At 47.9% G+C, this 25,556-nt stretch overlaps 2 protein-coding genes across 2 annotated transcripts in view; one reads left to right on the top strand and one right to left on the bottom strand.

Moving 5' to 3' along the window:
• The window catches only part of FAM120B (family with sequence similarity 120 member B), a 139,613-nt gene that overhangs the window by 40,271 nt on the left and 73,786 nt on the right, over window positions 1-25,556 (bottom strand). The gene's annotated exons all lie outside the window — the stretch shown is intronic.
• PSMB1 (proteasome 20S subunit beta 1) lies at window positions 114-15,378 on the top strand. The gene is made up of 7 exons (XM_058663754.1): window positions 114-257; window positions 319-787; window positions 4,530-4,637; window positions 7,135-7,216; window positions 10,372-10,501; window positions 14,171-14,277; window positions 15,121-15,378. Exons 2-7 carry the CDS (start codon window positions 675-677, stop codon window positions 15,304-15,306), a joined length of 726 nt encoding a protein of 241 aa, XP_058519737.1. The 5' UTR covers window positions 114-257; window positions 319-674; the 3' UTR covers window positions 15,307-15,378.

The raw sequence follows: 25,556 nt of genomic DNA on the forward strand, positions 1-25,556 counted from the left end.
GACGGAGGGTTCCCGTCTCAGGCCGCCCTGCAGCTGGCCTGGCCTCAGTGAGGTCGCGGCATCCAAGGCAACCTGGGCTTTACGGAAGAGTGTTCCTGTTGTTGTTAAGACTGATTTATTATTTTTATTGCAAAGGCAGGTTTAGAGAGGAAAGACAAGCTCTTCCATCCGCTGGCCCACTCCCCAAATAGCTCCAATAGCCCGCACTGGGACGGCCCTAAGCCAGAAGCCAGGGGCTTCTTCGGCAGCGCCCGCGTGTCGTGCACCGTACCCCGGGGCTGCAAGCGGGGTGCTGGGTGTGGTGCTGCAGGAGGGTAGCCGGTGCACCGGGGCTGCAAGCGGGGAGCTGGGTGAGGTGCTGCAGCAGGGTAGCTTGTCGGCCCGCCGCGCCGGCCCCACGGGCACGCAGTGAGGGAAAGGTGGTCTGCGTCATGGCAGCCAGCCGTGTGCTCGCTTCAGAGATGAAAGCAGAGCCTGCACAGTGCTCGAAGGCGTGTGCACAGGACGCCGGCCTGGCGGCCGAGCTCCAACTCCCAGGTTAAAAGCCTCGCGGGCACCGGCCTCCGGGGCAGCGGCGAGCGCAGCCTAGAGCGGCCCGCGGGCGCTGCCGGAAGCCGGTCCGCCCCACTTCCGGCCGGCCGCCATCTTGTCGTGAGACAGCAGGAGCCGGCGCGATGTGGAGCGCTGCAGACATGTCCGCGGGTCCGGGCCGAGACCGCGCCCTGGAGCCGCACGCCGGCGCGGGCCCTGTGCAGCTGCGCTTCTCGCCCTACGCTTTCAACGGAGGGTAAGAGCCCTGGCTTCCGCCGCGCTCCCTCTGCGTCCCCCGCGTCTGGCGGCGCGCGGCGGCGGAGACGCAGCCTGCAGGGCCTGGGAGCTTCCCCGCAGCCGGCGGGGTGCAGGACGGCTCTCACTGTCCCTGACGGGGTTGGGGGTGGTCCGTGCGTCGTATCCCACGCCTGTCCGTTGCAAGTAGCAGGTGCGGCTGGTTGCAGTTCAAGAGGGGCCTTTAACTGCTCGTGTTCACTTTTCCTGTTATACTAGTGCATTGAAGAATTAGGGCTGTGAACAGGTCAGTTTTGTGCCACTTGACAGTGCTGTGAACGAACCAGTGGCCGCAATTTACTAGTCGACCTCATGCTCAGAAACACCAATGGGTGGTTCTTTAAGAAAGCTAGGCGGACATTAACCTGAGCCCTGGGATTGGAATATGAAAGCAGACTTCTGGACTAGGCTAGGAGCCAAGTGAGGGCTGCCTTTGGCCTTGGTGTGCTACCCCTGTGTGGTCTTTGTGCCTCAGCTTCTGAGATTCCTGTATGTGTTTCACAGTTTAGGGGAAGTCAGGAGTGAGGTTTCATAAGTCCAGGTAGTTGCCCCTTAGAGTGACAGCCCCTCGGGGTGCCCTCTGCACTGGCTGTGGTGTCTGCTTCAGAAGTTAGAGCCCAGTCAGCCAATCCCTATCTTGAACATGGCTCACTCCTCACTTCCTCACAGCTTCATCACAGTCTTTGCTCCACAGAGCGAGCCTCAGTTTGCTGCCTTTTCCTACCGTGATTGTTTGAATGTGCTTAAACTCAGAGCTGTTGGCCTGCGTGATTGTCACAGCCGAAGCCTTCGCAAGACCGTTCCCAAGTCCATTTCTGCAGTTCTGCTTCTCACAAGTCCCTCAACTCTATACCATTTTCAGGAAAATATTTCAAGCTGGGTTCACTGTCCTTGTCATAACTCAAGTAAACAAAGGAAAAGATGAGAATTATTCCTGCTGTCAATATCTGCTCTATAGATTTTCCTTATAATATATCATGATGCTGTTACAACTGATTTTTATCTACATGTTTACAGAACTTCTATTTGCAGGCCGCTGGTTGGAAGATTTTCCACCCCATCACACATGTAGCTGTCTCAGTGTTTCATTTGCCAGTGGCACTCCTCATTTGTTAAGATGGTTTTCACGGTTCCTTGTTGAAATCCCAAAGTCTTGACTTTGTCGTTTGGGATTTAACTGTAGGGTCCCTATGCATTACATGAACCTTTTTTTCCCCCACATTTTCTTTCTCTCTCTCTGTCTCTCTCCTTTTTTTTTTTTCTGTATTTGTATGTGGGGTAAGAGGGTGATAAAGGAAGAAGCCCCACCCAGCCTCCCACGCATCCCAGGGTATCCAACATGGGGCATGCTCTAGGGTCCTGCTCAAGTGGTTTTGATAGTTCAACAGTTCTGAATTGCTGCCACTCTTGCCATTCTAAGCACGATGAAATCGCTGCAGAATCCACTGATTGAAATAGTCCACCTTGGAGTCTCCATTTGCCCAGATTTTTAGTGCCAACATGTGACTGGATCAGTTGATCAACTTGTTCTGTCCTCCATCCTCTGTTGTGGTACCAGGTGTCCTCTGCAGGTTCCGATGGGCTGACATATCCTCCATGTGCACCTGGATATTCTGTCTACTGCTCCGTCTGAGCCTCTGAGGAGGCCCAGCTCTGACACATGCATTCTCACTTGAACCTTTTATGGTTGCACTTGTTTACTTGAAAAGAGCCCCTTGAATTAGCTGCTTCAATTTAGTCTTTGATTTGTTACCTGGTTCCCTGTGCTTGCTGGTGTATCATCACCTTCCACTTCAGAGCTCTACAGCAAATACCTCTATGAAAATGATGGATGAGTTTTCTGGGTGCTTCATTCATATAATTCTCAGTCACCCTATAACACTGTTCTCATCAACTGGAAATTGGAGAATTTGTCAAGTGTGACACAGCTAGTAAGTAGCAAGGACCATCTCAACCATTCCAGGGCCCGGGTGCACAGCCCTCGCACTCCACTGCACCTTGCATGTGCCACCGTGATCACAGCTATTTATTTAATTCAAACGCAGAGTTAGAGAGGTGAGTCACACCCCAGATGGCCTGGGGCTCCACCCTAGAAGTCCATGCTGGTCTTCTGTGTTTGTGGCAGAAAGTACTTCCTTCCTCCTGTGCTGCTTTCCAGGCATGTCAACAGTTGGCTGGATCAAAAGTGGAACAGCCAAAAGGCTCCAACCAATCCTCATGGGAAAAATGGCGCGTCACAGGCAGCCACTTCACTTGCTGCGCCACCACACTGATCCACACAGCAGATGCTGGAGAGCCGGAAGCCCCTGGTTAAGAGTTTTGCAGTTCCTGACTACATTAGTTTGGAGTGGCTGCTAGTATCTGTTGTGCCAGTGAGGTGGTTGAGGCCCTGAGTAGTGATTGACAGCCTTGCATTGAATATGCATGACAGAACCATAATAGAATCTAAGCCAGTCTGCATTTGGGTTTTGTGTAGATACTGTAGGAGGATACCTCAGAAAGTTCAAGAATTAAAAAGTTACTTTGGGGGCCCGGTGTGATAGCTTAGTGGATAAAATCCTCGTTTTGAACGTGCCGCCAGGATCCCATATGGGCGCCAGTTCATGTCCTGGCGGCCCGCTTTCCCATGCTTGTAGATTGGGAAAGCAATCAAGGACGACCCAAGGCCTTAGGACCCTACATCCACGTGGGAGACCTTGAAGAAGTTCCTGGCTTGTGGTTTGGATTAGCTCGGCACCAGCCGTTGCAGCCACTTGGAGAGTGAATCAATGGACTGAAGATCTTACTCTGTCTCTTTTTTTCTCTGTATATCTGACTTTCCAATAATAATTTTAAATATGAAATTTTTTAAAAATTTATTTTTATTGCAAAGTCAGATATACAGAGAGGAAGATCTTTCGCCTGATGATTCACTCCCCAAGTGACTGCAACGGCTGATGCTGCGCTGATCCGAAGCCAGGAGCCAGGAACTTCCTCCAGGTCTCCCACGAGGGTGCAGGGTCCCAAAGCCTTGGGCCATCCTCGACTGCTTTCCCAGGCCACAAGCAGGGAGCTGGATGGGAAGTGACGCCGCCTAGATTAGAACCAGCGCCCATCTGGGATCCTGGTGCATTTAAGGCAAAGACTTTGGGCCCACTGCGCTGGGCCCAAATTTTTTTTTTTTTTTTTTTAACCATAAACTTACTTTGGTACTAAAACTTTGAGACTACACACAGTGGGTCTCATCAATGTATTTTCTATTAATTGTTGGAAGACCCTGGTATCAGGGTAAGTTTCAGACTTTTTTGCATCAAAACACACATTGTTTAATTCCTCTTTCCAAATGCTTTTAATTCCTCCAGGGGTCCAGAGCTCATACTGACTCAGGTCCTTATGCCATCTGCTGCTTTCCCAGCAACATTGCAGGTAGAGCAGCATACTTCCTGTAGTCAGTGGCTCAGCCTCAAGTACCATCACGCCAGCTCCAATGATAATGCTGAATTAGTGGCTTTTGCCTTACTTTCTGCAGCCTGTCTTTGGAGTTGGGTTTTGTTCCAGATGACTTGTAGCCATGGCACCTTTTTGTGTCTGCCCCTGACATCCTCCTCCATTTGAATCCTGCTCTTTTTCCATCTGGTGATTTTATCCCAAAGTATGCTATGTGACACTCTTGGGTAGGTGGGAGTACCATCCTAAAGAGATAACGATTTTTTTCTTTTTCTTAGTACTGTCTTGGCAATTGCTGGGGAAGATTTTTCCATTGTTGCCTCAGATACTCGGTTGAGTGAAGGCTTTTCAATTCATACCCGGGACAGCCCAAAATGTTATAAATTGTAAGTATGTGTGTATTTTAATTTTTCATTTTATGTTTTAATATTGTTTACATAGTTGGGAGGGATGCATGCCCATGTAGGTTAGCGGTAGGGGAGGGCTGAAATAGGAAGAAAGGGTGGGTGGGACAAATGTGGTTTTTTTGTTTTGTTTTGTTGTTTTGCCTCCTGTGTCCACAGAGGGAGAATATGAGGGGCCGCTTCTTGCTGTCAAACTACATTAGCAGCCAGGATGGGGGGGGCGGGGACAGTCGTTTGATGCTAATGTGGGAAAGAGTGTTCCAAGGCTGTTAACCTGAATGGTTTTAACAGTTCTGAGATGTCTCTAGCCTCTTTGCACCAGAGTTGAGAGACTCTTTGTAACATCTGTTGGCTGGCCAAGTCCATCTTAGTGCATCCACAGGCCCAGACACTTGCTGCAGGACTTGCCCAGGAGAGCTGCCCAACCTTGCTTTCCATCCTCTGACAAGGCACTCAACGTCTTCTGTTGGTCTAGACGAGCTAGCTGTCATGTCTGATGTGCATCTGGTCATGTTTACTGTACACATAACAGCAACTGAGGAGGCCCCAGTTGTAAAAGATACACTCCAAGATCGGATCACACATCTTGTGATTTTCTCTTTGACTGGGGTTTGAGTCCTACATCTCATCTGGCTCGTGCTGGATGTGTGCTGCAGCTTTGCGAGCCCACAAGTTCCCTACAGAATCTGCCCCCAGGTCTGGTTCTTGTATTCTGGTGGGTACTGCTGCCTAGCCTTACATGGCCTGCCCCTTGCTCCAGCACTCAAGGGTGGGTACTATGGCCTAGCCCAAGCAGGTGATGCTACTTAGCCCAGCCCAGGGCTCCCACATGGGCAGGTGCCTTGACCTGACCCAGACATGTCCTCCAGTGTCCTCCCCTCTAAACCACTCTGTCCTAACCTGCCTCGCCTACCTGTGAATGCAGTGGCCCAGGCCATGGAAGCCCCCAGAAGTCATTCTTCCCTTGTGAAATATGCCCTCAGCTATTCCCACTCCAACACTTTCCCAGTCAGACCACTTCTCCGGGGCAGACTTCAGGGTGGCCACTCAACACCCCTGGCTGGGCCCAAAGGGACATGTCCCAGCCTGGTGTTCCCCACCTTTCCCACATATTTAAAATAAATAAATAAAATAGGTAGCTATCCTGCTACACTGGTATGGTTAACAAAATTTGGCATTTACCAGGCCTAGAATGCCTGGCTTCTTTGTATCAGCACTGTAACAATGTCTTTGTGATGCTGTAAGAGATTTTGCTTCTAGATAGTTCATTTCATCAATCTTTAAGTTGCCTGTTGGGAATTTATTTTGCATTTTTTGCTTGAGAAAATCTGTGTTTTCTGATAATTCATTATGCAATCCTGAAGATATTTGCTGCATATGGGAATCAACAGTTGTTTTGGGAAACCTACATGTTTTTCTGCAGCATTGAGGAATTTTAAATACAAGGGTATAGCAAAGGTGAAGGCATTCTGTGGTAAACACCTAGTGTGGGGTGTGACATGTCTTGATCTCTTTTGTGGGTCAGTGGTCCCCTCGCTGGACAAGGATGGTGTGTATCTGTGGATCATGCCTGGATTTCCAGAGGAACAGTTGATTACATGTTCCTCGTTAAGTCTTTCTTGACACGATTGGTCTAGAGTTCCTTATGAAGTTTATTGAGATTTGGAAAGTAATGTGTTGAAATTCAGAGTTGAATTTATATGGGTAGACCAAAATTTTTGATGTGGTGAACATTTAGGTTGTTGATGTCATTGTGTGTGAGGGGTGTCCACTGGTGAGCTAAGAATACATCTTCACACTGGTGTGATTATTTGATGGGGTGGACTCTGGAATGAATTATTAAGTAGAAGTGATGGGCATCTCGGTTTTATTAGATAGTCAGGTTGCCCAGTGGAATGTTAGATCTAGTTACTCTGTTTCCATGTTTCTGAGCTTCCCAATTTTCTTTCCTTTTCTTTTTATTGAAACAAAGTGATACAGATCAAGATCTTCCATCCACTGGTTCATTCGTGAAATAGCTATGACAGCTGGTGCTGGGCTGGTCTGAAGCCTGGAGGCAGGAGCTACCTGGTCTCCCGTGTGGGTACAGGAGTGAAGGACTTGGACCGTCCTCTGCTGCTTTCCCAGGCACATTTGCAGGGAGTATAATCAGAAGTGCAGTAGCCCAAACTCTTAACCAGCTCCCATATGGAATACCAGTGCTGCAGGTGGCAGCTTTACCTCCAGAGTCCCACTTTTCTACTCTGGAGGTGCCAGCAAAACAGCGTTATTAGCTGGTCTTATTAGTGAATTTCTCTCGTTTAGGTTTTTAAGACTTGTGTTTGTGGGTTTTAAGTCTTTGAAAAGTGAGATAGTGATACTAGCTACAATACTTTTTTACTATTTACGAATCATGGAACTAGATTTAAAGTAACCAAAGACAGATATGTTTTACTTTATACCACAACCGTCTCACTTTCCTGAACTGTGCTTTGTACAGAACAGATAAAACAGTCATTGGATGCAGTGGTTTTCATGGAGATTGTCTCACCTTAACCAAGATTATTGAAGCAAGACTAAAGGTGGGTGTCTGCTGTTGGGAATTAGGGTGAGGTGCAATAGATTCCTGTTCGACTATGGCATAGCTTTGGCTCAACAGTAGAAGGGGCAGTGCCTTCACTGTGAGACTACAGTGTACCCAGGAAGTGAAGTGCGACCAGCCCTGCAGGTAATGTGACTCTACCCTAGAAAGAGTCATCCTACCTTCTGTTTTTTGTTGACTTGTTTTACATTTTTTATTGATTTGAGAGAGAAGCAGAGCGTATCTCATCCACTGGGTCACTCAAGTTGCTGCAGCAGCTGGGGACTTGCCAGAGGCCAGGAGCTCAGCTGTGACTGCCATGCGGGAGGCAGGGACCTGACCACTTAACCTGTCACTACTGCCTGTCAAGGTGCTTTAATCAAAGCTGGCATGGAGTAGAGCTAAGACTCGGACCAGGCACTTATGGCTTACCAGTACCGCCAGATTCCCACCTCAGTTCTCTGCTCTAGGAGAGGTATCTTGAGGGATTATTCTTCTGAAGATACTTTTCCCTTAAGGGCAAAGCTGGAGTGGCTATTGACCCAACACCTGGGATACACTCATATCCCATGTCAGAGCCCTTGGATTTGCTGCCCGTCTCTATCTGTGATTCCAGCTTCCTAGTAGTGGATCCTAGGAGGCAGTAAAGGGTTTCGAGTAAGTGGGTTTCTACCACTTAGGAGAGACCTGGATTGAATTCCCAGCTTCCATCGTAAGGCTTCCAGCAAATTACAAGCTTTTCAGGCGTGAATCGGCTGATTAGAACTCTGTGTTTCTTTTCTTTATTTTTTTTTTTAAGATTTATTTATTTTTATTGCAAAGTCAGATATACAGAAAGGAGGAGAGACAGAGGAAGATCTTGTGTCTATGGGTTCACTCCCCAAGTGACCGCAGTGGCCAGTGTGCGCTGATCCGAAACCAGGAGCCAGGAACCTCCTCCAGGTCTCCCATGTGGGTGCAGGGTCCCAAGGCATTGGGCTGTCCTCGACTGCTTTCCCAGGCCACAAGCAGGGAGCTGGATGGGAAGTGGAGCTGCCAGGATTAGAACCGGCGCCCATATCGGATCCCGGCGCGTTCAAGGCAAGGAGCTTAGCTGCTAGGCCGCTACACCAGGACCAGAATTCTGTTTCTGCATCTAATACCTGAACTAGAGTCTTTGGGGTAGGAAGTAGTCCAGGTAAGCTCAGACTTTCCCTCTCTGCAGTGTTTTGCTGGTCCAAAGTGGGAAGAAGTACGCCAGGAGCTTAGCTGAGAGGCACAAGCACGGGCTGTTAGCCTCATGAAGACCTTAGCAGAGGTGGTCATGCTCTGATTGCCTATTTGTGAATCCCACTGGAGGGTAGTGACACTTGCAGGTGATGTCATCGCTGGGTGTGTTGAATCTACTTCATGGATGCTTGTAGGGTTGGTGGAAGCTGTTGGACTCAGCATTTACCAATGGGTAATACTTTGGAGACCCTTTCTTTACATTGGAAGTTTTACTGACTTAATTGGGATTTGTTGGCATATTACATAAGGAAACCAAAAATATGCGTGATTGTTAATAAAATAATAAACAGTTGATGTATAGCCCTTCCTGAGTGTTTCTACATCATTACATAAGTCCGGACACAAATAATTGTTGATGCTTGGTTTTGAGATAAAATGAAATGAAGTCTTTCAGGAAACGGTCAGTGGGGATGCACTTATAACTCACTGGGTGGGACACAAAGATTAGTTACTCCTCACTGGGGTATGGAAGATTTCTCTGCACACCCCTCCTAAACATGCTCACCTAAACAGTTGACATATATCCTGTTAGAATTATAGAGTTAGACCACCTGAAAAACAGCCAGGTTCAGCGAAAACATGCTTCAATGCTATTAACTGCTAAAGACTAAAATTAAAATAGGCATGAAACAGTTGAATAGCAATCTATAGCCATTTTAAGGTGTATAGAACACGGTTGAATACAAACCAAAATGGAAATGTCTATGAAGAAGTCACAGGTTGTGGCTGAGAACCTGCATTTTCCTAGTAACATATTAGTTAATCAATACCATGTCAATTAATGCCATAATGTTGTAAATGGTTGGAAATATTATGTTGGGGCTTTTAATTGATTGGGATGATACTCTGCTGGCTCTACCTTCAGACCAGAGATGGTCTCACCAAGAAACCATTGAACTTACCAGGACAGTAAGATGCTGGACTTTATGCTTGGTAAATACCTCCAATGAAAGAATGTCAACTGAATTTGAATTATGGAAATGCAACAAGGTGGAGCAATCCGCCATGGGGGTAGGGTGTGGGGAGGGGCGGGGGGAATCCCAGTGCATAAAAAATGTATCACATAATGCCATGTAATTAATTTTAAAAAAATGAAATGCAATAAAAATATGTTAAAAAAGGAAATATACACAAATATCAAAAAAAAAAAAAAAAGAAATGAAGTCTTTTCAAAGAACTTACCTTGGAAATCACTTCCCATATCTGGTCTTACAGTACTGCCTAGGGTTCTCTTCACAGAATCTTGCTTTGTACTTGACAAAAACTTAAACTCAGTTTGTATGTTTGTAGAACTTCATTTGGGTGATTTGGGAATCTAGAATTGTGATAGTGCTGTATTGCCATCCTCGGATCTCACTTTAAATTCATCGTGTTCTGCATTGTTGATGCTGTGGGAGCTGGAGTCAGGCTGCGGGGTTAGGATGCTGCCTTCAGATCTTGAGTCCTCACTGCACCTGTCTGCAGAGAAGGACTGGATCTGGGTCTTGTCAGGGGTCAGCAGACTTGGATTGGTGAAGGGCCAGCAGTAAATGCTGTCAGCTTTACAGACTGTTTGGTTTCAGTCACAGCTACTCACTTTGGTGTGCACAGCGTTTAAAACAGCAGTCATAGATAGCGTGGAATGACTGACTTTCGCCAAATTCCAATAGAAGCTTCTAGGTGCCAGTGGTTGGTGAGATTTGTGTGCACGCGTGCATTTGGTCTGGAACCAATAGACCCTAAAACAAGGATGGCATAGGAAAAAAGGGTTTAACCCAGAGAGCTGAGGGCAGACTTAATGATTTTTCCCTGAAAATTTACTTTAGCCCACCAAAAGAGTACCTTAATACTGTATTGTTTGGTTGTGAAAGAAACAAGAATACGTTGAGATCATGTCTACCCTTGCAGATGTATAAGCATTCCAACAATAAGGCCATGACGACAGGAGCCATTGCTGCGATGCTGTCTACAATCCTGTACTCCAGGCGCTTCTTCCCATACTATGTGTACAATATCATCGGGGGACTGGATGAAGAAGGTAGAATTCTGTCTTTCTGGGAAATGGGAGGAGTGTTATTTCTTAGATGTGTAGATTTCCTTCTAGAGTCAAAGACTCATGAATAGCAGCTTCATTTTCTGGGATTTGGGGGACGTTTCTGGTTTTGTTTTGTTTTTAAGATTCAGTTTTTCTTCAAAATGCAGATCAACAGAGGGAGGGGAAGAGATCTCTCATCTGCTGGTAAATCTGCAGGTAGCCTGTCAGGGCCAGGCCAGAGGCAGGAGCACTCCATCCGAGCCTCCCTGTGGGTCAGAGGGACCAATCTTCCATGAGACATGTTGGCAGGGAAGTGGATTGGAGGCAGAACAAGCAGAAGTTGGGCCAACGCTCTGTTCCTGGTATGCTAGCGTCACAGTGGTGCCTCAGCACTGCCCCCAGTTTCACTTTCTGGTGATGAAACTGATGAAGCTGAAACCAAAAAGGAAATAAATGACAGCAAGTGAAATGTTGAGTTTTCAGTTATTTTTGTTAGGCTCCTCATGCGTTAGTAGTATTTTTGTCTTACAGAACAAAATAAATTTTGGGGCTAACGGCATGGCTTAGCACCCTAATGCTCTATGTTATGCCAGCATCCCATGTGGGTGCTGGTTCACTTTCGGACTGCTCCACTTCCTGTCCAACTCTGCTTATAGCCTGGACAAGCAGTGGAGGATGGCCCAAAGTCCTTGGGCCCCTGCACCTGCATGGGAGTCTTGGAGGCTCCTCCTCCCAGCTTATGCCTGCCCAGCTGTGGGCATTGGGAAGTAACCAGCAGGCGGAAGCTCTTTCTGTCTCTGTGACTTTTTAAAGATTTATTTTTTTATTTGAAAGGCAGTTTTACAGGAGAGACAGATCTTCCATCTGCTGCTTTACTTCCCAAGAGTCACGACAGCCAGAGCTGGGCTCTTCAGAAGCCAGGAGCTTGCTCCAGGTCTCCCCTGTGGAAGGTTGGATTATCCTCTGCTGCTTTCCCAGGCACTTTAGCAGGGAGCTGGATCAGAAGTGGAACAGTTGGGACTTGAACCCATGTTCATATGGCCTGCCAGCACTACAGGTGAAAGGTTAACGTGCTTTGCCATGGCACCTGCCCCAAGGTTTAATGTAATTCCTCTAGCCTTTTCCAAATATTTTTGAATCACCTCTTTTCCTTTCCTTTTTAAAAATATATTAATTTATGTTGGAAGTAGGATAGAGAAAGCCGAAGAGGTTCTATTGGCTGGTTTATTCCCTGGATGGCTGTCGTGACCAGTGCAGGGCCAGACTGAAGCCGGGAGCTGCTTCCGGACTTCCCACATGGGCCATCTTCTACCACTTTTCCCAGGCCATTAGCAAGGAGCTGGATTGGAAGCAGAGCAGCCAGTGTGTGAACTGGTACCCGTATGGAATGCCTGCATTGCATGCAGAAGTGTTACCCACTCTGTAGTGCAGTCCTTCTAAATTGTTCTTTTTATTATATAGAGGAATTTGCATGTATAATAAAACAGTTCTGTGTTGTCTTTTTCTCTTGCTCAAAGACAGTGTTGTTTTATTTTATTTTATTTATTTATTTAAGTATTTATCTCTGCTTACCAAAATATCATGCATATTTTATACATTTTGGTTTCTGTGCTGGTAAATGATGTTTAGTCTTCTTTCTCGTTGGCATCTTATAACCCAAACAGCACACTTCTGATAAAACACATGTTTAATCTGCTAAATGTTACAAAGTGATGTTGTTTGTAAGAAACACAAATAGTACAGAGGCATATGAAGTCATCACAAGATAAGCAGCTACAGTTTGCTACTTTTTTTTGCGGACTTTTTAAGTGAGAAACCTCCTTCCTCAGCAGTTAGAGGGGAGGTTTACACAGACACCTGTTTGTTAACTTAAGCAAAAGCTGGATCATACTGTACATTCTAGAATCGTCTTCATTCGAGGTTCTCCCGTGGGTGTGCCCCAGTCCTGTGACAGGTACATAAGCATTCCTGTTCCTGGACTGCCAGGAGAGTGGTGTGCACACCCAGCACATCTGACACACTTGGCCTTACCCTGAGTCCTATCCCTCTCACCTATCTGACAGAAATGTGCACCGTGGGACATTTTTTCTCGAGGTCTGTTCTCACCTTTTTACCCTGTTTTTCTTTGGGTTATATGGGGGAACACTTTTGCCACTAAGGAATTTTAGATTGCTTGTAATTTTTTGCTTTCAAATAACACAGAAATGTACTTGTTAAGATCAGCCCTATTTTACAGATGAGATTATTACTGGGTGTTAGACACCATTACGTTTTCAGAGTCTGAAATGTCCCTTTCCCCAACTACTGTAACTATCAAGAATGAGCGAATTGGGGCCAGTGTTGTGACACAGTAGATAAGCCTGCCCGTATCCTGTGGTGCCTGTAGCCCTGATGGGTGCCAATTCAAGGCCTGGCTGCTCTAATTCTAATCCAGCTCCCTTCCAATGCTCCTGGCAAGGCAGCAAAGTATGGCCCAGTGTTTAGGCCTTTGCCATCCAATCGAAAGACCCTGAAGAAGCTTCAGGCTTCTGACTTCTCTGTCCCAGCCTTTGGCCATTGTCTAGGAGTGCATCGGGATGGGAGATTGCTAGCTCTGACCCTTCCTCTTCCTTTGTAACTCTGCCTTTCAAATAAATGAGATAAATCTTGTTTAGAAAAATAATTTATGAATTTAGGGAGTCATTGTTAAGCCTCGTTCTGAGACACAGGCGTCTCATTTTGGAATGCCAGTTCAACTCCCAACTGGTTAGCTCTGCTAATGTGCCTTGGAAAGCAGTGAATGATGACCCAGGTTCTTGGACCCCTGACACCCAGTTGGGAGACCCTGAGGAAGCTCCTGCTGGGTGAGGTTAAAGCCAGAAGCTAAGAACACTATCTGAATCTCATGAATGGGAACAAAGACTCAAGAGCTGAGCCAGATCGAAAGCAGAGTAGCTGCAACTTGAACTAACACTCTGCTGTGAAATGTGAGCATTCCAGACTCCAGCACAACCTGCTGTTGCAAAATACTTGGCTCTCATTTTATTACTAATGTGAATGTTTACTTCACATGTACATTGCTTTTAAAGATTTATGTATTCAAAAGGCAGAGCTACAGGAGTGGAGGGCGGAAGAGATAGGTCTGTAGCTACTGATTTCACCCCCAAGCGACCACGATGCCCATGGCTAAACCCGATAGAAGCTAGGTGCTGTTGGTTTCCCGTGTGGGTGCAGGCACCCAGTCACCTGGGCCGTTCTCCACTGCTCTTCTAGACATATTGGCAGGGAGCTGGCTCTGAAGTGGAGCAGCTGGAACTCGAGCCAGCATCCATATGAGATGTCACAGTGCCAGGCCCTGATGGCTAGTGTCTCCATAGAATGAGCTGCACGGGATAATTAGATGGTGACGCTGGCAAGAAAACAGCATGAGGTTTGTGGCAGGCAGGCTGGCTGCAAGGTGAGCATGAGGGAGGTGGGTGTGGGGCTCTGACCTGTGACCACATTTTGAGCCCTTCCGGTAGAGGTAGAAGATGACCTTAAGGAGCTAGCTTGCTCAGTAGTGCCTCTTCTGGCTTCTAGCTGAAACTACGTATCAAGTTGGTAGTGCAGCTTGATTTGTATCTGGCTGCATTTCTTTTTCCTGTGTTTTGGGTAAGGATTAGAATGCTAATTGGGATTTATTTCTCCCTTAAGGGAAGGGAGCTGTGTACAGCTTTGACCCAGTGGGGTCCTACCAGCGAGACTCCTTCAAGGCTGGAGGCTCTGCCAGTGCCATGCTGCAACCCCTGCTAGACAACCAGGTAAGAAGACTTCTTCTCCCAGTGCTGCTGTTGGCTTTCCTGGGTGTCTGCTGATGGGCCTACCCAAACCTTCCCATCTCTGTTCGCCAACCTGCCTGTGAGCTTTTAACACTCCATGGCTGACTTTTCCTGTATTCAGTTCCTCTGTTGCCATCTTGTCTGAGGGACACAAAGCCTTTGTCATTCATTTCTGTCCCCTGATTTTGTATGTTACCTCCAGGATTTCTTTTTAATTTGTTATTTTTTCCTTTACTGCTAACTCAGTTCAGAGCTTCATTATTGGGTTTATTTCCCAGCATCCTTTTTGCTTCACAGTTTGCTTCTTTTCTATCTGCTTGCTCTTCTGAAATAGATTAACTGCCCCCGCCTCACATCACGCCATTCCGCGTCATGTCGTGTTACACCACATCTCACCCCTCACTGTGTCACGTTGCATCACACCATACATCTTACTGTGTCACAGCACATGACATCATACTCGGCATAACGTGCCACACATCACGTCACAGGACACCATGCTGCATATATCCTATCACTATGTCATGACACTACATCATACATATACTCATCAGACCCAGACCCTGCTTTTCCCTGAACACTTGCGAAGATGTCACCTGCTACAGCTGCCTTTCGGCAGATTGGGTGACTCTGTCCTGCTGTTGTTCGTGTAGATAATGGCAGGTCTCTGCTCTCAAGGCAGTGGTTGTGGAGTCGTGCCGGTGGCACAACAAAGCCTGGAGGACTCTGGTCCTGGGGTGTTGCAGTGTGCAAGATAGTGTTCCTAATGAGCCCACAGACAGAGGCATTTGTGACACAGGTTGCTTCTTCCTTGTCCTGCCCCAGGTTGGCTTTAAAAACATGCAGAATGTGGAGCATGTCCCACTGACCTTGGACAGAGCCATGCGGTTGGTGAAAGACGTCTTCATCTCTGCAGCCGAGAGGGATGTGTACACTGGGGACGCCCTCCGCATCTGCATTGTGACCAAGGAGGGCATTCGGGAGGAGACTGTGCCCCTGCGCAAGGACTGACGGGGTGTTCCACATGGTGTGTGCCTGGGCTGTTGGAGGAGTTGGTTTTATTAAAAGGAAACCTGACCTGTGCTAATTTTGTTTTAACATGTTTTCACGTGTCATACCACATCACACATCGCCATGTCAGGATAGCTGTAGGAACTAGGATCTCCTTCCTTCATTTTCTTCATTCCTACACTCTTTTATCAGAGGTACTTTTGTATTTAAAAGTTGAAGAATAAGTTATGTCAGTTTTTTCTTCCATTTATTAACAGGAAAACAGACCTTAAGTAGACCTTGGCCAGTTTATCTTGTAGAGAGGGCTCTTGGTGTTTACTTACTATACTATACTAGCTTGTGTGAAAAAGACTGTAAGGGATGACTTTTTATTAGAAAATCAGATATACAGAGCGTAGGAGAGACAGAGAGGAAGATCTCCATCTGATGATTCACTCTCCATGTGGCCACAACTGCCAGACATGATCCGAACCGGAGCCAGGAGCTTCTTTCAGGTCTCCCACACGAGTGCAAGATCCTAAGGCCCCAGGCCGTCCTCCACTGCTTTACCGGACCACAGGCGTGGAGCTGGCTAGGAAGCGGGGCTGTCAGGACAAGAACCAGAGCCCACATGGGATTCTGGTGCTTTCAAGGCGAGGACTTCAGTCCTAGGCTACCACGCTGGGCCCAGAAGGGATATTTTTCAGAGCTTTAAGATTTTAATGAATATAAATGGGATATCCTAAAAATTTTCATTCCTGAGATTGTAAGAAAGCATGTGAAAGAAATCTTTTACATAGAATCTTTAATCAGATTAAAAGGAAATTGTAGAGTGATGGTTCATTTGGCTAATCCATCTCCAAACACCGAGATCCCATATGGACACTGGTTCAAGTTCCAGGTGCTCCACGACCCATCTGGCTCCCTGCTTACTGCTTGGGAAAGCAGTAAAGGATGTCCCCCAAAGCCTTGGGAGCCTTTATCCATGTGGGAGACCTGGTAGAAGCTCCTAGCTCCTGGCTTCAGATTGGTTCCACTTCAATTATTGTAGCCATTTTTGGTAACATAACCTAGAGACTGCTTGTAGTGAAATATTTGTGGTGTTGTACATTTTACCCTGTAATCATAAACTCTTAGTAGATACTGACTGTTTAAAAAACTCATCCAACACAATATAGGTTTAATTCTGTCGCTCCCTGTCGACACTGGGAACACTCTGGTGGGAGCTTGCCTATTTCTCTTGATGTACTAGGATTCTCCAGAGGGCGCAGCCATGTAAGTGTAGAGACAGCAGTCCCAGTGGGCTATCCACTAGGGAGAAGCAGCAAGATCCTGTGGCTTAGTCATAGTTGGAAGGCAGCAGAACCGGGTGGATCATGTAGACCTTGGTTGAAGGGGCGGGAGTGGAGAGGGCCTGAATTCCAATGATCAGACAGGAGAGCAGACTCCCTCAACGGAGCAGGTGGTGCCCACCAACGAAGGGTACTCTATCATGTCAAGCAGACCCCAATAGAACCAGTACAAATGTTTAGCTTGTCTCATTGAAAATTTACATTTTCCGTCTTTTAAAGTAATTGTAGTTGGTCCTTTTTCCAAATGACTTCTCATTGGTTAAGAATTCATTTTTCATAAATTTATTGGAAAGGCAGATCTTCCATCAGCTGGTTCACTCCCCAAATGGCAGCCAACACTGGTACAGACTGAAGTCAGGAGCTTCATCTGGGTGTCTTCACGAGGGTGCAGGGGCGCAAGTACTTAGACCATCGTTTGCTGATTTCCCAGGATGCTGGATTGGAGGTGGAGCAGCTGGGGCGTGAGTCAGTGCTCACAGGGATGCTATTGTCATAGCAGCTTAATCTGTTTTGCCACAACTCCAACGCTCCTGGAATTCATCTTTTACTGTTGCATAAGTTGGTATGTCAAGATCCTACTCTTCCAAGCTTTCTAGAAACCTTCTTTGAGTAAACATCAGCATCTGCCCTTAGCTATGATGTGAGCCTGTGGAATGGACACAGTCCCACTTCTGGTGTCAGCATCACCTAGACCAAAATGTGCCACGGGTCCCTTCCTCCGAACCCCTTAACCTTTGATGGAGGCCGGAAGTATAACTTGTGTTTACAACTGAATTTTCTGACTCCTTTGAATCCTAGGATCACCATTCCCACCTTCCTCACAGAACAAAAGGCATTGAGAAAGCTTGGTGTTAGAAACTGTTGAGGGCCTGACACAGTAACCTAGTGGCTAAGGTCCTCACTTTGCATGCACTCGGATCCCATATGGGCACCAGTCCTAATCCCAACAGCCCTGCTTCCCATCCAGCTCCCTGCTTGTGACCTGGGAAAGCAGTCGAGGACGGCCCAAAGCCTTGGGACCCTGCACCTGTGTGGGAGACCTGGAAGAGGTTCCTGGCTTCAGATATTCTCAGCTCCGGCTGTTGTGGCCACTTGCGGAGTGAATAAGTAGACAGAGGCTCATTCTCTGTATGTATCTGACTTTCCAATAAAAATATTTTTTAAGAAGAAACTGCTTACTCCTTGGAGATGCCAGGGCTCCATTCTAGCACTTTCTAATACATTCTAACGTTTGCAGGCATTTCTTCTCATATGAGTGGTGACCAGCAGGGGCCGCTTTGAGCCTCTGTGAATTCCCTGCAGCACACCACCTGCTAGAGATACCAACCAGGAGGAGTATGGACAGACTGTGAGGAAAACATGTCTCATTTCTGATGATTTCCTACAGCCACCTGAGGTGAACCCCTCATGAACACCTGAACAGGAATATGTTTTCTGACCCTGTCCCCTAGAGGTGACTTTCAAAGTGGCAAGTCCCTTATAGTGGAATATACATACCTCTTGTCCAAGATGACTCCAGTGTCTAGGCTAGCACAACAAAAGAGGCGTTTTCCATTCAACAGGTTCAGCCTCCTTTGTTGGTACCCAAGCATGTTTATGGCCCCCAGAGCTGGGGAGAAGCTGAGGAAGATCCTGGTGAAGGCTGAAGGAGCGTTCCCACCTGCATGTGAACCAGCACAGGGCTGGACTGTGTCCTGGCTGTGCCTCAGCAGGACAGCACGGCGACTGCAGCTGTAGCTGCTGATGGCACTGCATGGCGCCAGCTGCTCGTCCAGGGCTCACTAGTTTTCACCGCAGCACAGGTTCTCTTGCTAGCCACCTCCTGCTCAGATGCCCTCTTATTGTATCCTTGAATATCTAGGAAAATGTTTTATTGTCTCTGATTTTCCCAACTCAAGCTTGGCATATCTTTATTTCTTCTGAGCTTCTTGGGAGTTATGATCTCTGCAATATTAGTGCAAGTTTGTGTTGTCTTTTTGTATTTGAAAGGCAAAATGGCAGAACCAGGAGAGGAAATAGAGGGAGAGTGAGCTTCTAATGCCCACAGGAGCCGGGACCCCCAGCACGGCCTCCTTTCACAGGAGTGGCAGGGGTCCAGTATTTGGAGCTGTGAGAAATTACCCATAGATCCCTGTTTGCTTAGTTCCCTGGCAGTGGTTTTGCCCAACAGAGACCTCAACATGGCCTGTTCACTGGGAAAGCAAGGAGAGTGGTGGGCTGCATCCCAGTCTGTATCCTTGGATGGGCTATGCTGGAACTTCTTTGATAAGCAATTCTAAGAAGTCAAATCCACACAGTGGTGAGTATGACCCGAGGCATAGCTTCCAGCTTATGTGCTATAGTACTCATGGCCTCCCTGCCTGTGACCTGAGGCACAGCTTCCAGACCGGTAGCTTGGTTGGAGGATCCAGAGATGGACATACCTTCTAGCCAGTTACAGTGTCATTGTTGGGTGGGGAGGACTCTCGGAGGCCCTTCGCCTTCTATTTTCTTAATCTGTGTAAGTTGTGCTCACTTTAGAATAAACGAACTTGCTCAATCAGAGTGTCTCCTGTAGTTCTTGTGGCCAAAGAACACTGATGCCTCCCTCACCCCCTCAGTGGTCTCAGGGCCTGCTGGCAGGAAAAACCCCCGAGATGGATCATCTGCTGCCTTCCCAGGTAGCAGAAGATGGCAGGGAAGTGGAGCAGCTGGGTCTGACACCAACGCTGCGCCATGGGATGCAGGAGTCCTGGGCGATTCGTGGTGCTGCAGCACAGTGCAGACCTTGTCCTGCACTGTTGTCTGTTCTCTGTTCTTAGATCTCTGCTGTACAAAATGTGGCAGAGGAGGTACAACCTTTACTGAGGTGCAGAATGTGTATAAAGGGCTCAGGAGTCTGCAGTGGCTCAGATGCCTGGCTGGAATCTGCAGGTACAAAGGAGCTTCAAGTCCCTCACCCTCAGGTGTCAGTTTCCTGGGAGAGGCCAGTGCATCCACAGGCAAATGACTGCTGGGGAGCCTGGCAGCAAAGGGGATGCAAGCACTCCCACGAAGGAGGGCTGTGGATTCTGTATTGCTCTTAGGGTCGCTCCTTCTTGTGCTGGATGGCCTCTTAGGGAGGGTTCACTATACATTTGTGTGCCTCCCAGGAGAGGAGTAGTGTGAGCAGCCACAGGGCGTGCCAGGCTGATACCCCTGTGTGAATGGAGCTGTTGTGCCAAGGCTGCCAAGCTGCTCTCGGCGGCACGGAGGGAGGGATTCTCTTCCTCATAATAGAGGAATATGATTGATTGGTGTTCACAGGCTCTTTTTTTTTCAGATTAGCTAAAATACACTTATTAGAGACATTTAAAGAAATGCAATTTTATTCTACGGCCATATCACACTGGACACGCCCGATCTCATCTGATCTGGGAAGCTAAGCAGGGTCGGGCCTGGTTAGTACTTGGATGGGAGAAATGCAATATTATAGAACTGTAAGAGCTGAAGGACCTGAGGAAAAAAAATTACCTATTTCATTCCGAAGTTCAGCCTCCATAGCACTACATCTAAATGAAACAAAAGTAGATGCTCTTAGTTGCCTATCCAACATACCCCGGTTCTGCGGGCATGTTAGGAGACCTCTTCCTTCAGGCATCATTTTAATTTGCAGGCTCTTTTTTTTTTTTTTTTTTTAAGATTTATTTATTTGTACTGGAAAGTCAGATATACAGAGAGGAAGATCTTCCATTCATTGATTCACTCCCCAAGTGGCCGCAACAGCCAGAGCTGAGCCAGTCTGAAGCCAGGAGCCTGGAGCCTCTTCCCAGGTCTCTGACGTAGTTGCAGGGTCCCAAAGCTTTGGGCCATCCTCAACTGCTTTCCCAGGCCACAAGCAGGGAGCTGGATGGGAAGTGGCGCTGCCGGGGTTAGAACCGGTGCCCATATGGGATCACCGCACATACAAGGTGAGGACTTTAGCCACTAGGCTACCGCGCTGGGCCCCACAGGCTGACTTAAATATTTACAAAAGTAAGAGAGAACCTTTGACCCACTGGTTCACTCCCCAACGCTTGCTGGGAACTTGCTGAGAACCTGTTGAGAACTTGTTGGGCTGGTCCATGTAGAGGCCAGGAGCCCAGAACTCCATCTGGGTTCCATGTGGGTGACAGCCCAAGTACCTGAGAGTCACTTGCTGTTCTTAGACAAGCATCAGTAGGAGCTGGGTCAGAAGTGCTGTGACCCACTACAGGTGAGCGGGCCGACTCCAGGGGCAGGGCCCTGCACCACTCTCAGAGTCCACCAGATGGCACTGTTGCCTCGTCCAGCCTGGCCTTTTGGCCTGGAGTGCTATGCTGCTTGTTCCACTATTTCTTTTTGCTCTAATCCTCGGCACACCCTGTAACAGTGGGAAAGGCAGAGCCCAAAAGAACTGGCCATGGCCTGTCCTGAGCTGAGCAGGGAGTGAGAGGGAAGGCACTGTGTGTGGGTCAGCTGACTAGCATCAGGACACAGACTTGTTTTGGAGTAAGCAGGAGACAGTAGCCGAGAATATATTCAAGTGGTTTGTGCAGAAGTGGCTGCTGGCAAAACTGAGATCAAGAATCAGCATTTTGGAGACAGCATGATCGGCTAATGTGGCAGGAGAAGCCGCAGGAGACAGCCCTAGCACTTGGGACTCCTTTCAACCTGGGCCAGCCACAGCTGTTGTGGCCATTTGGGGAATGAATCAGCAGATGAAAGATCTTTCTTTAACTCTCCTCTCCGTCACTCTGTCCTTCAAATAAATAAATCTCTGAAAAGGAAATGTGTATGTGTGTTTTAAGAAAAGATGCAGAGGTTGTGCTTGCCCTGAGTTTTCTGTCTTGTGCCTCCGTAAGTCACTTTCACCTGAACCTCGATGTGATGACACACCAAGAAGCTCAATATGAATCTATTGAGCTCCTTAGCTATTGCTTCTATGGAGGTGATGGCAGCGGAAATACCCACAAAGCCATGGGGCGCAGCCGGTGGCCAGAGGGATCCTGGCTGCACCCCAGGAAGGAGCAAGGGGTCCCTTCCCCGACTCTAACCTCAGGCCTTCGCTGCTTGGTTGCAACTGAGAGGGGGTCTGGGCTTTAGCCTGAAGGTCATTTTACTTTGTTACCTGTTGGTTCAGTAGGAAGTAAATCCCAAGAAGTGGAACCATAATGATAATTTATTTTTGGCCATCCTGAATGGTTTATTAGGAAGGAAGTTGGCAAACATGGCTTGTGCTAATGGTGGTGCAGCTGGAGGGTCCCGCACCTCCTCCAGGCAGCATAATGACGAGACCCGCCAACGGTGAGGTGGAACCCGTGGCACCTGCAGGTGCCAGCCCACACATCTCCCTGTGCTGTGGGCGGGTTTGGAGATTCTGGCTGCCGGTTTCTTCTGAGAGCTCCATGGGCTGGATGTATGAGGACAACCTCAAAGACCATGTGGGATCTTCCCCAAGCCAGGAAGAATTCAGGACTCTAGAGCTCCACCACGGCACCCAGCTTATCCCTCAGTAGCAGACTGGTTCCATGCAGTGTTTAGCCAGTTAGCTCCATAATGTGCAGGCCCCGGTCTCCCAAGGATTAACTCCACAGCTTAGCTTGTTTCTCAGAGCATAACAGGATTGGTAATTTTGGCCTGATACATCTAGCCACTGGCTTAACCGCAAGTTCCTGCTTCCTATTTGTCAAGTTATCTGCCAAGGGATTGGATAAAACTCAAGGGATTTAGGGTGGCCACTAGAGGATTGGATAAACACTGGGAGGAACTCAAGGGATTTAGGGTGGCCACTACTGGGAGGAACTAGAGGATTTAGGGTGGTCACTTGAGGACTGGATAAACACTGGGAGGAGCTAGGGAGAGTATAAAAGAAAGCCTGGAGTTGCAATAAAAATCAATCTGTCATCGATCGGCATTCGGTGTACTGCGTCTTGTGTTGTCCTCTGTGCGCTGTCTGTGTTGTAACCCTAGTCCCTCCGCTCAGCTCGGATTACGTGGCGACGCGGGCGTTGCCAACATAATGGATGAGAGTAGATGCACCCTCAGGAGTTGGCTGCACACAAATCCTGTATGGGATGTGACAGAACCTAGTGTGTGCCCCGTGGAGCACTAAGAGCTGGCAACTCCCTCCGGGTGCGCATGCCTCCTGTATGTCATGTGACAACCTGTGTGCACCCCATGGAGTGCTGAGAGCTGGTGGTCCTGCTGCAGCTGACCCTCAGAAGGCAAATCATACCCACGGCAGCTCTCTCCACAGTTCCTGGAGTTGCTGCCATCCTGGCTGATCCATGGCTGCCAGCAGACAAAGAGGTATTGCTGTTTCCTCAGGCAGAGGTTGGAGCATGGGTAATATGGGGTCCTTCCTTAAACTGAAACTCGGGACTCTCCTTGCAACATGGACAGGTGTGACTGGAGTGTCCCTGTTTAGCTGATTCAGAAGCTGTAGCTTTTCCCCCTGGAGATTCTGCATGCCGACTCTGCTATGCACAGGTTGTGTCTGCTTTCTGCAGCTGATTGTCAGGAGCCTTGAGCAGCCTGTAAAGGTGTGAGCAGTGACTGTTTTGCATTTCTCTCTTTGGAATGCTGAGAATTGCTGCCTGAAAATTCTCTAGAAGCTTCTTGGCATCAGGCAAGACCTGCCCAGGGGACCACCATTCTTCTGATGCCTGGGCTCAGGGCTAATGAGGAATCCCCAGGAAATGTGTGGTTTCCTTGTGAATTTTTGAAAAACTGCCCAAAAGCTGGGTGCAGGTCAGCCCTTGCAGGTTGGTCCAGAAGGAGAAGAGCAGAGGAGAGGCATGAGATTTGTGGGGACAAGAACAACCCAGCACTAGGAGCCCCCAAGGTCAGGAGAGCAGAGTCTGCTGCTCTGTGTTGTATATTTCATTGTGTGTGACACCTGCCGTTCTCAGTTGCCCTTTCTGTTAGCACACCTCCTGAGACCCAAAGACACCACAGCTCTCTGTTGAGTACACTGCAGATGCACAGCCCAGCAAGTGCCCAAGGAGAACAGAGTTGATGGTATAGAGGGGTCAGTGGCAGCTGAGCCATGTGACCAGGGAGTCTGTGATGTCCTGCTCAGTTGACAGCAAAACACTGGCCGTGCTGGCAAGAGCCTCAGCGCCTTCCTTGAGCCTGCCGTGGGAAAGCAGCAAGGGATAAAACAGAGATGAGGTCCTTGCCTCCTGGATAGTGGTGGACATGAGGTGGTCAGCACAGGAAAAGTTGTGTGCAACAGCACAGTTAACAGTAACCTGTGTTCCTGTTTTCAGAAAGAGAGCAGCTGGAGTGGGAGAAGGGCCAGCTTCCAGCAGGAGCCCAAGAAAGTCACCAAGCTTGGGTAGGAGAGAGAGCTAGGGTACCTGCAGACAACACTGCCCAGGTCCTGAGGGTGCTGAGTGCTGTGTGAGTACAGTGCACGACGGGAGAGCAGGGGAGACAGCACTGCCCAGGTCATGCATGCAAAAGAGAAGCATTGAAGCTGCCCAGTGAGGTCCTGGGTGGCAGCTGTGTGAATTCCCTTAGTGAACTTTTTTCACTTAAATTTAAGGTAGGTGTTCATATATTCAGAAGTATATGTTTAATAAATGGTCTTTGCCAATTTCAAGAAAAGCAACTAAATGTATAGACTATTTTATTTTAATGTGACAGCAATTCACTAATCCTTAATGAAAGTCTCCTTGTAGCTGGGTAAAAGTCTTTATTCCCTGAGAGGAGTAATCAGTAGAAGCTTTATTCACCTTAACTGATAGGCCAGTCCTCAGGACACATACTCGGGACATGTTAATGTCCATGGGAAACCGCTGACTGGCCACCCCAGAAATTGACTCCTTCTCAAGCTGCTTCCAGTTTAACGACTGTTGGACAGCTCTGTCGATCCCTGGGTCACACCAGAACCTCACTACTGTCCAGTCTAGAGATGTGGTTAACCATAAATCCTAGAGTTCTTAGAAGTTACAAATGTGTCCCACACAGCTCCCACAACACACACACAAAATGAGGTCAAAGGAGTGACTGGGCTCTCGCTGCACTGACATGTCCCTGCTGTAAGGTGACAGACCACACAGCTCTGACAACACACACACCACATGTGAGGGCACAATATTGGCAAGGCTCTTCAGCTTTGGAGTTTGACTGAAGTGCGATAGGGTGTAGCTGGCTGATTAGCTAGCACCTGTTTGCCAGGGTAGTTGATAGCGCTGACAGCATGGAAACGGAAGTTCCATGCCCTGCCCTTCCTACTTCCTCTTGCACCATTCAAGTAAGTGAAAGCATGAAACTGGCTCAGAGGTTCCTCACATACCCTGCCCCTTCAGCTTCCTGCACCATTCACCATTCAAGTTAATTGACGCGCAGAAATGACTCTGGAGGCTCTGCATACCCAGCCTCTCCTGCCTCCTACTGTTCCACTTTAGATTAATTGACTACATGCAAACTTTGGGCTCTGGCAGCCTCCTTCCTGCCCCTTACTTATTTTTTTAAAAGATTTATTTATTTTTATTGGAAAGTCAGATATACAGAGAGGAGGAGAGACAGAGAGGAAGATCTTCCGTCTGATGTTTCACTCCCCAAGTGACCACAATGGCCAGAGCTGCACCGATCCAAAGCCGGGAACCTGGAACCTCTCAAGCCAGTTGGAGGATGAGAGCTTAAACAGCCCTGACTTTGGCAGCGTGGTGCAGTGACTCCTGGAATGTAGTGGGAGCGACTGTTGCTAAACTTAGCCAATAGAGACTCCTAACACGGTACATTTGTGTCTGGTGTAATCTCTCTCATACTTCACAACAGAAGTCTACTTTCCCTTACACGGTACTGAAACTACATTGAGCTGGGAGAGAAATTGGAATTTCAACATAGAGAAAACTTTGTTCTGAGGTCCTCATATGCTAGAAGTGGCCGGCCTGTATGGAGGGAGGCTCTCTGGGTGTTTCAGCACTTCTG

This window comes from Ochotona princeps, chromosome 1 (assembly GCF_030435755.1).
Source record: "Ochotona princeps isolate mOchPri1 chromosome 1, mOchPri1.hap1, whole genome shotgun sequence".
Classification (NCBI taxonomy): Eukaryota; Metazoa; Chordata; class Mammalia; order Lagomorpha; family Ochotonidae; genus Ochotona; species Ochotona princeps.

What these genes read in the sequence shown, in the direction of transcription:
- PSMB1 (XM_058663754.1), top strand. Translation starts at nt 675, where the DNA reads ATGTGGAGCGCTGCAGACATGTCCGCGGGTCCGGGCCGAGACCGCGCC. An exon ending in TTATTGAAGCAAGACTAAAG is followed by an intron (nt 7,217 to 10,371) that starts GTGGGTGTCTGC and finishes CTACCCTTGCAG; the next exon opens with ATGTATAAGCATTCCAACAA. An exon ending in CGGGGGACTGGATGAAGAAG is followed by an intron (nt 10,502 to 14,170) that starts GTAGAATTCTGT and finishes TTCTCCCTTAAG; the next exon opens with GGAAGGGAGCTGTGTACAGC.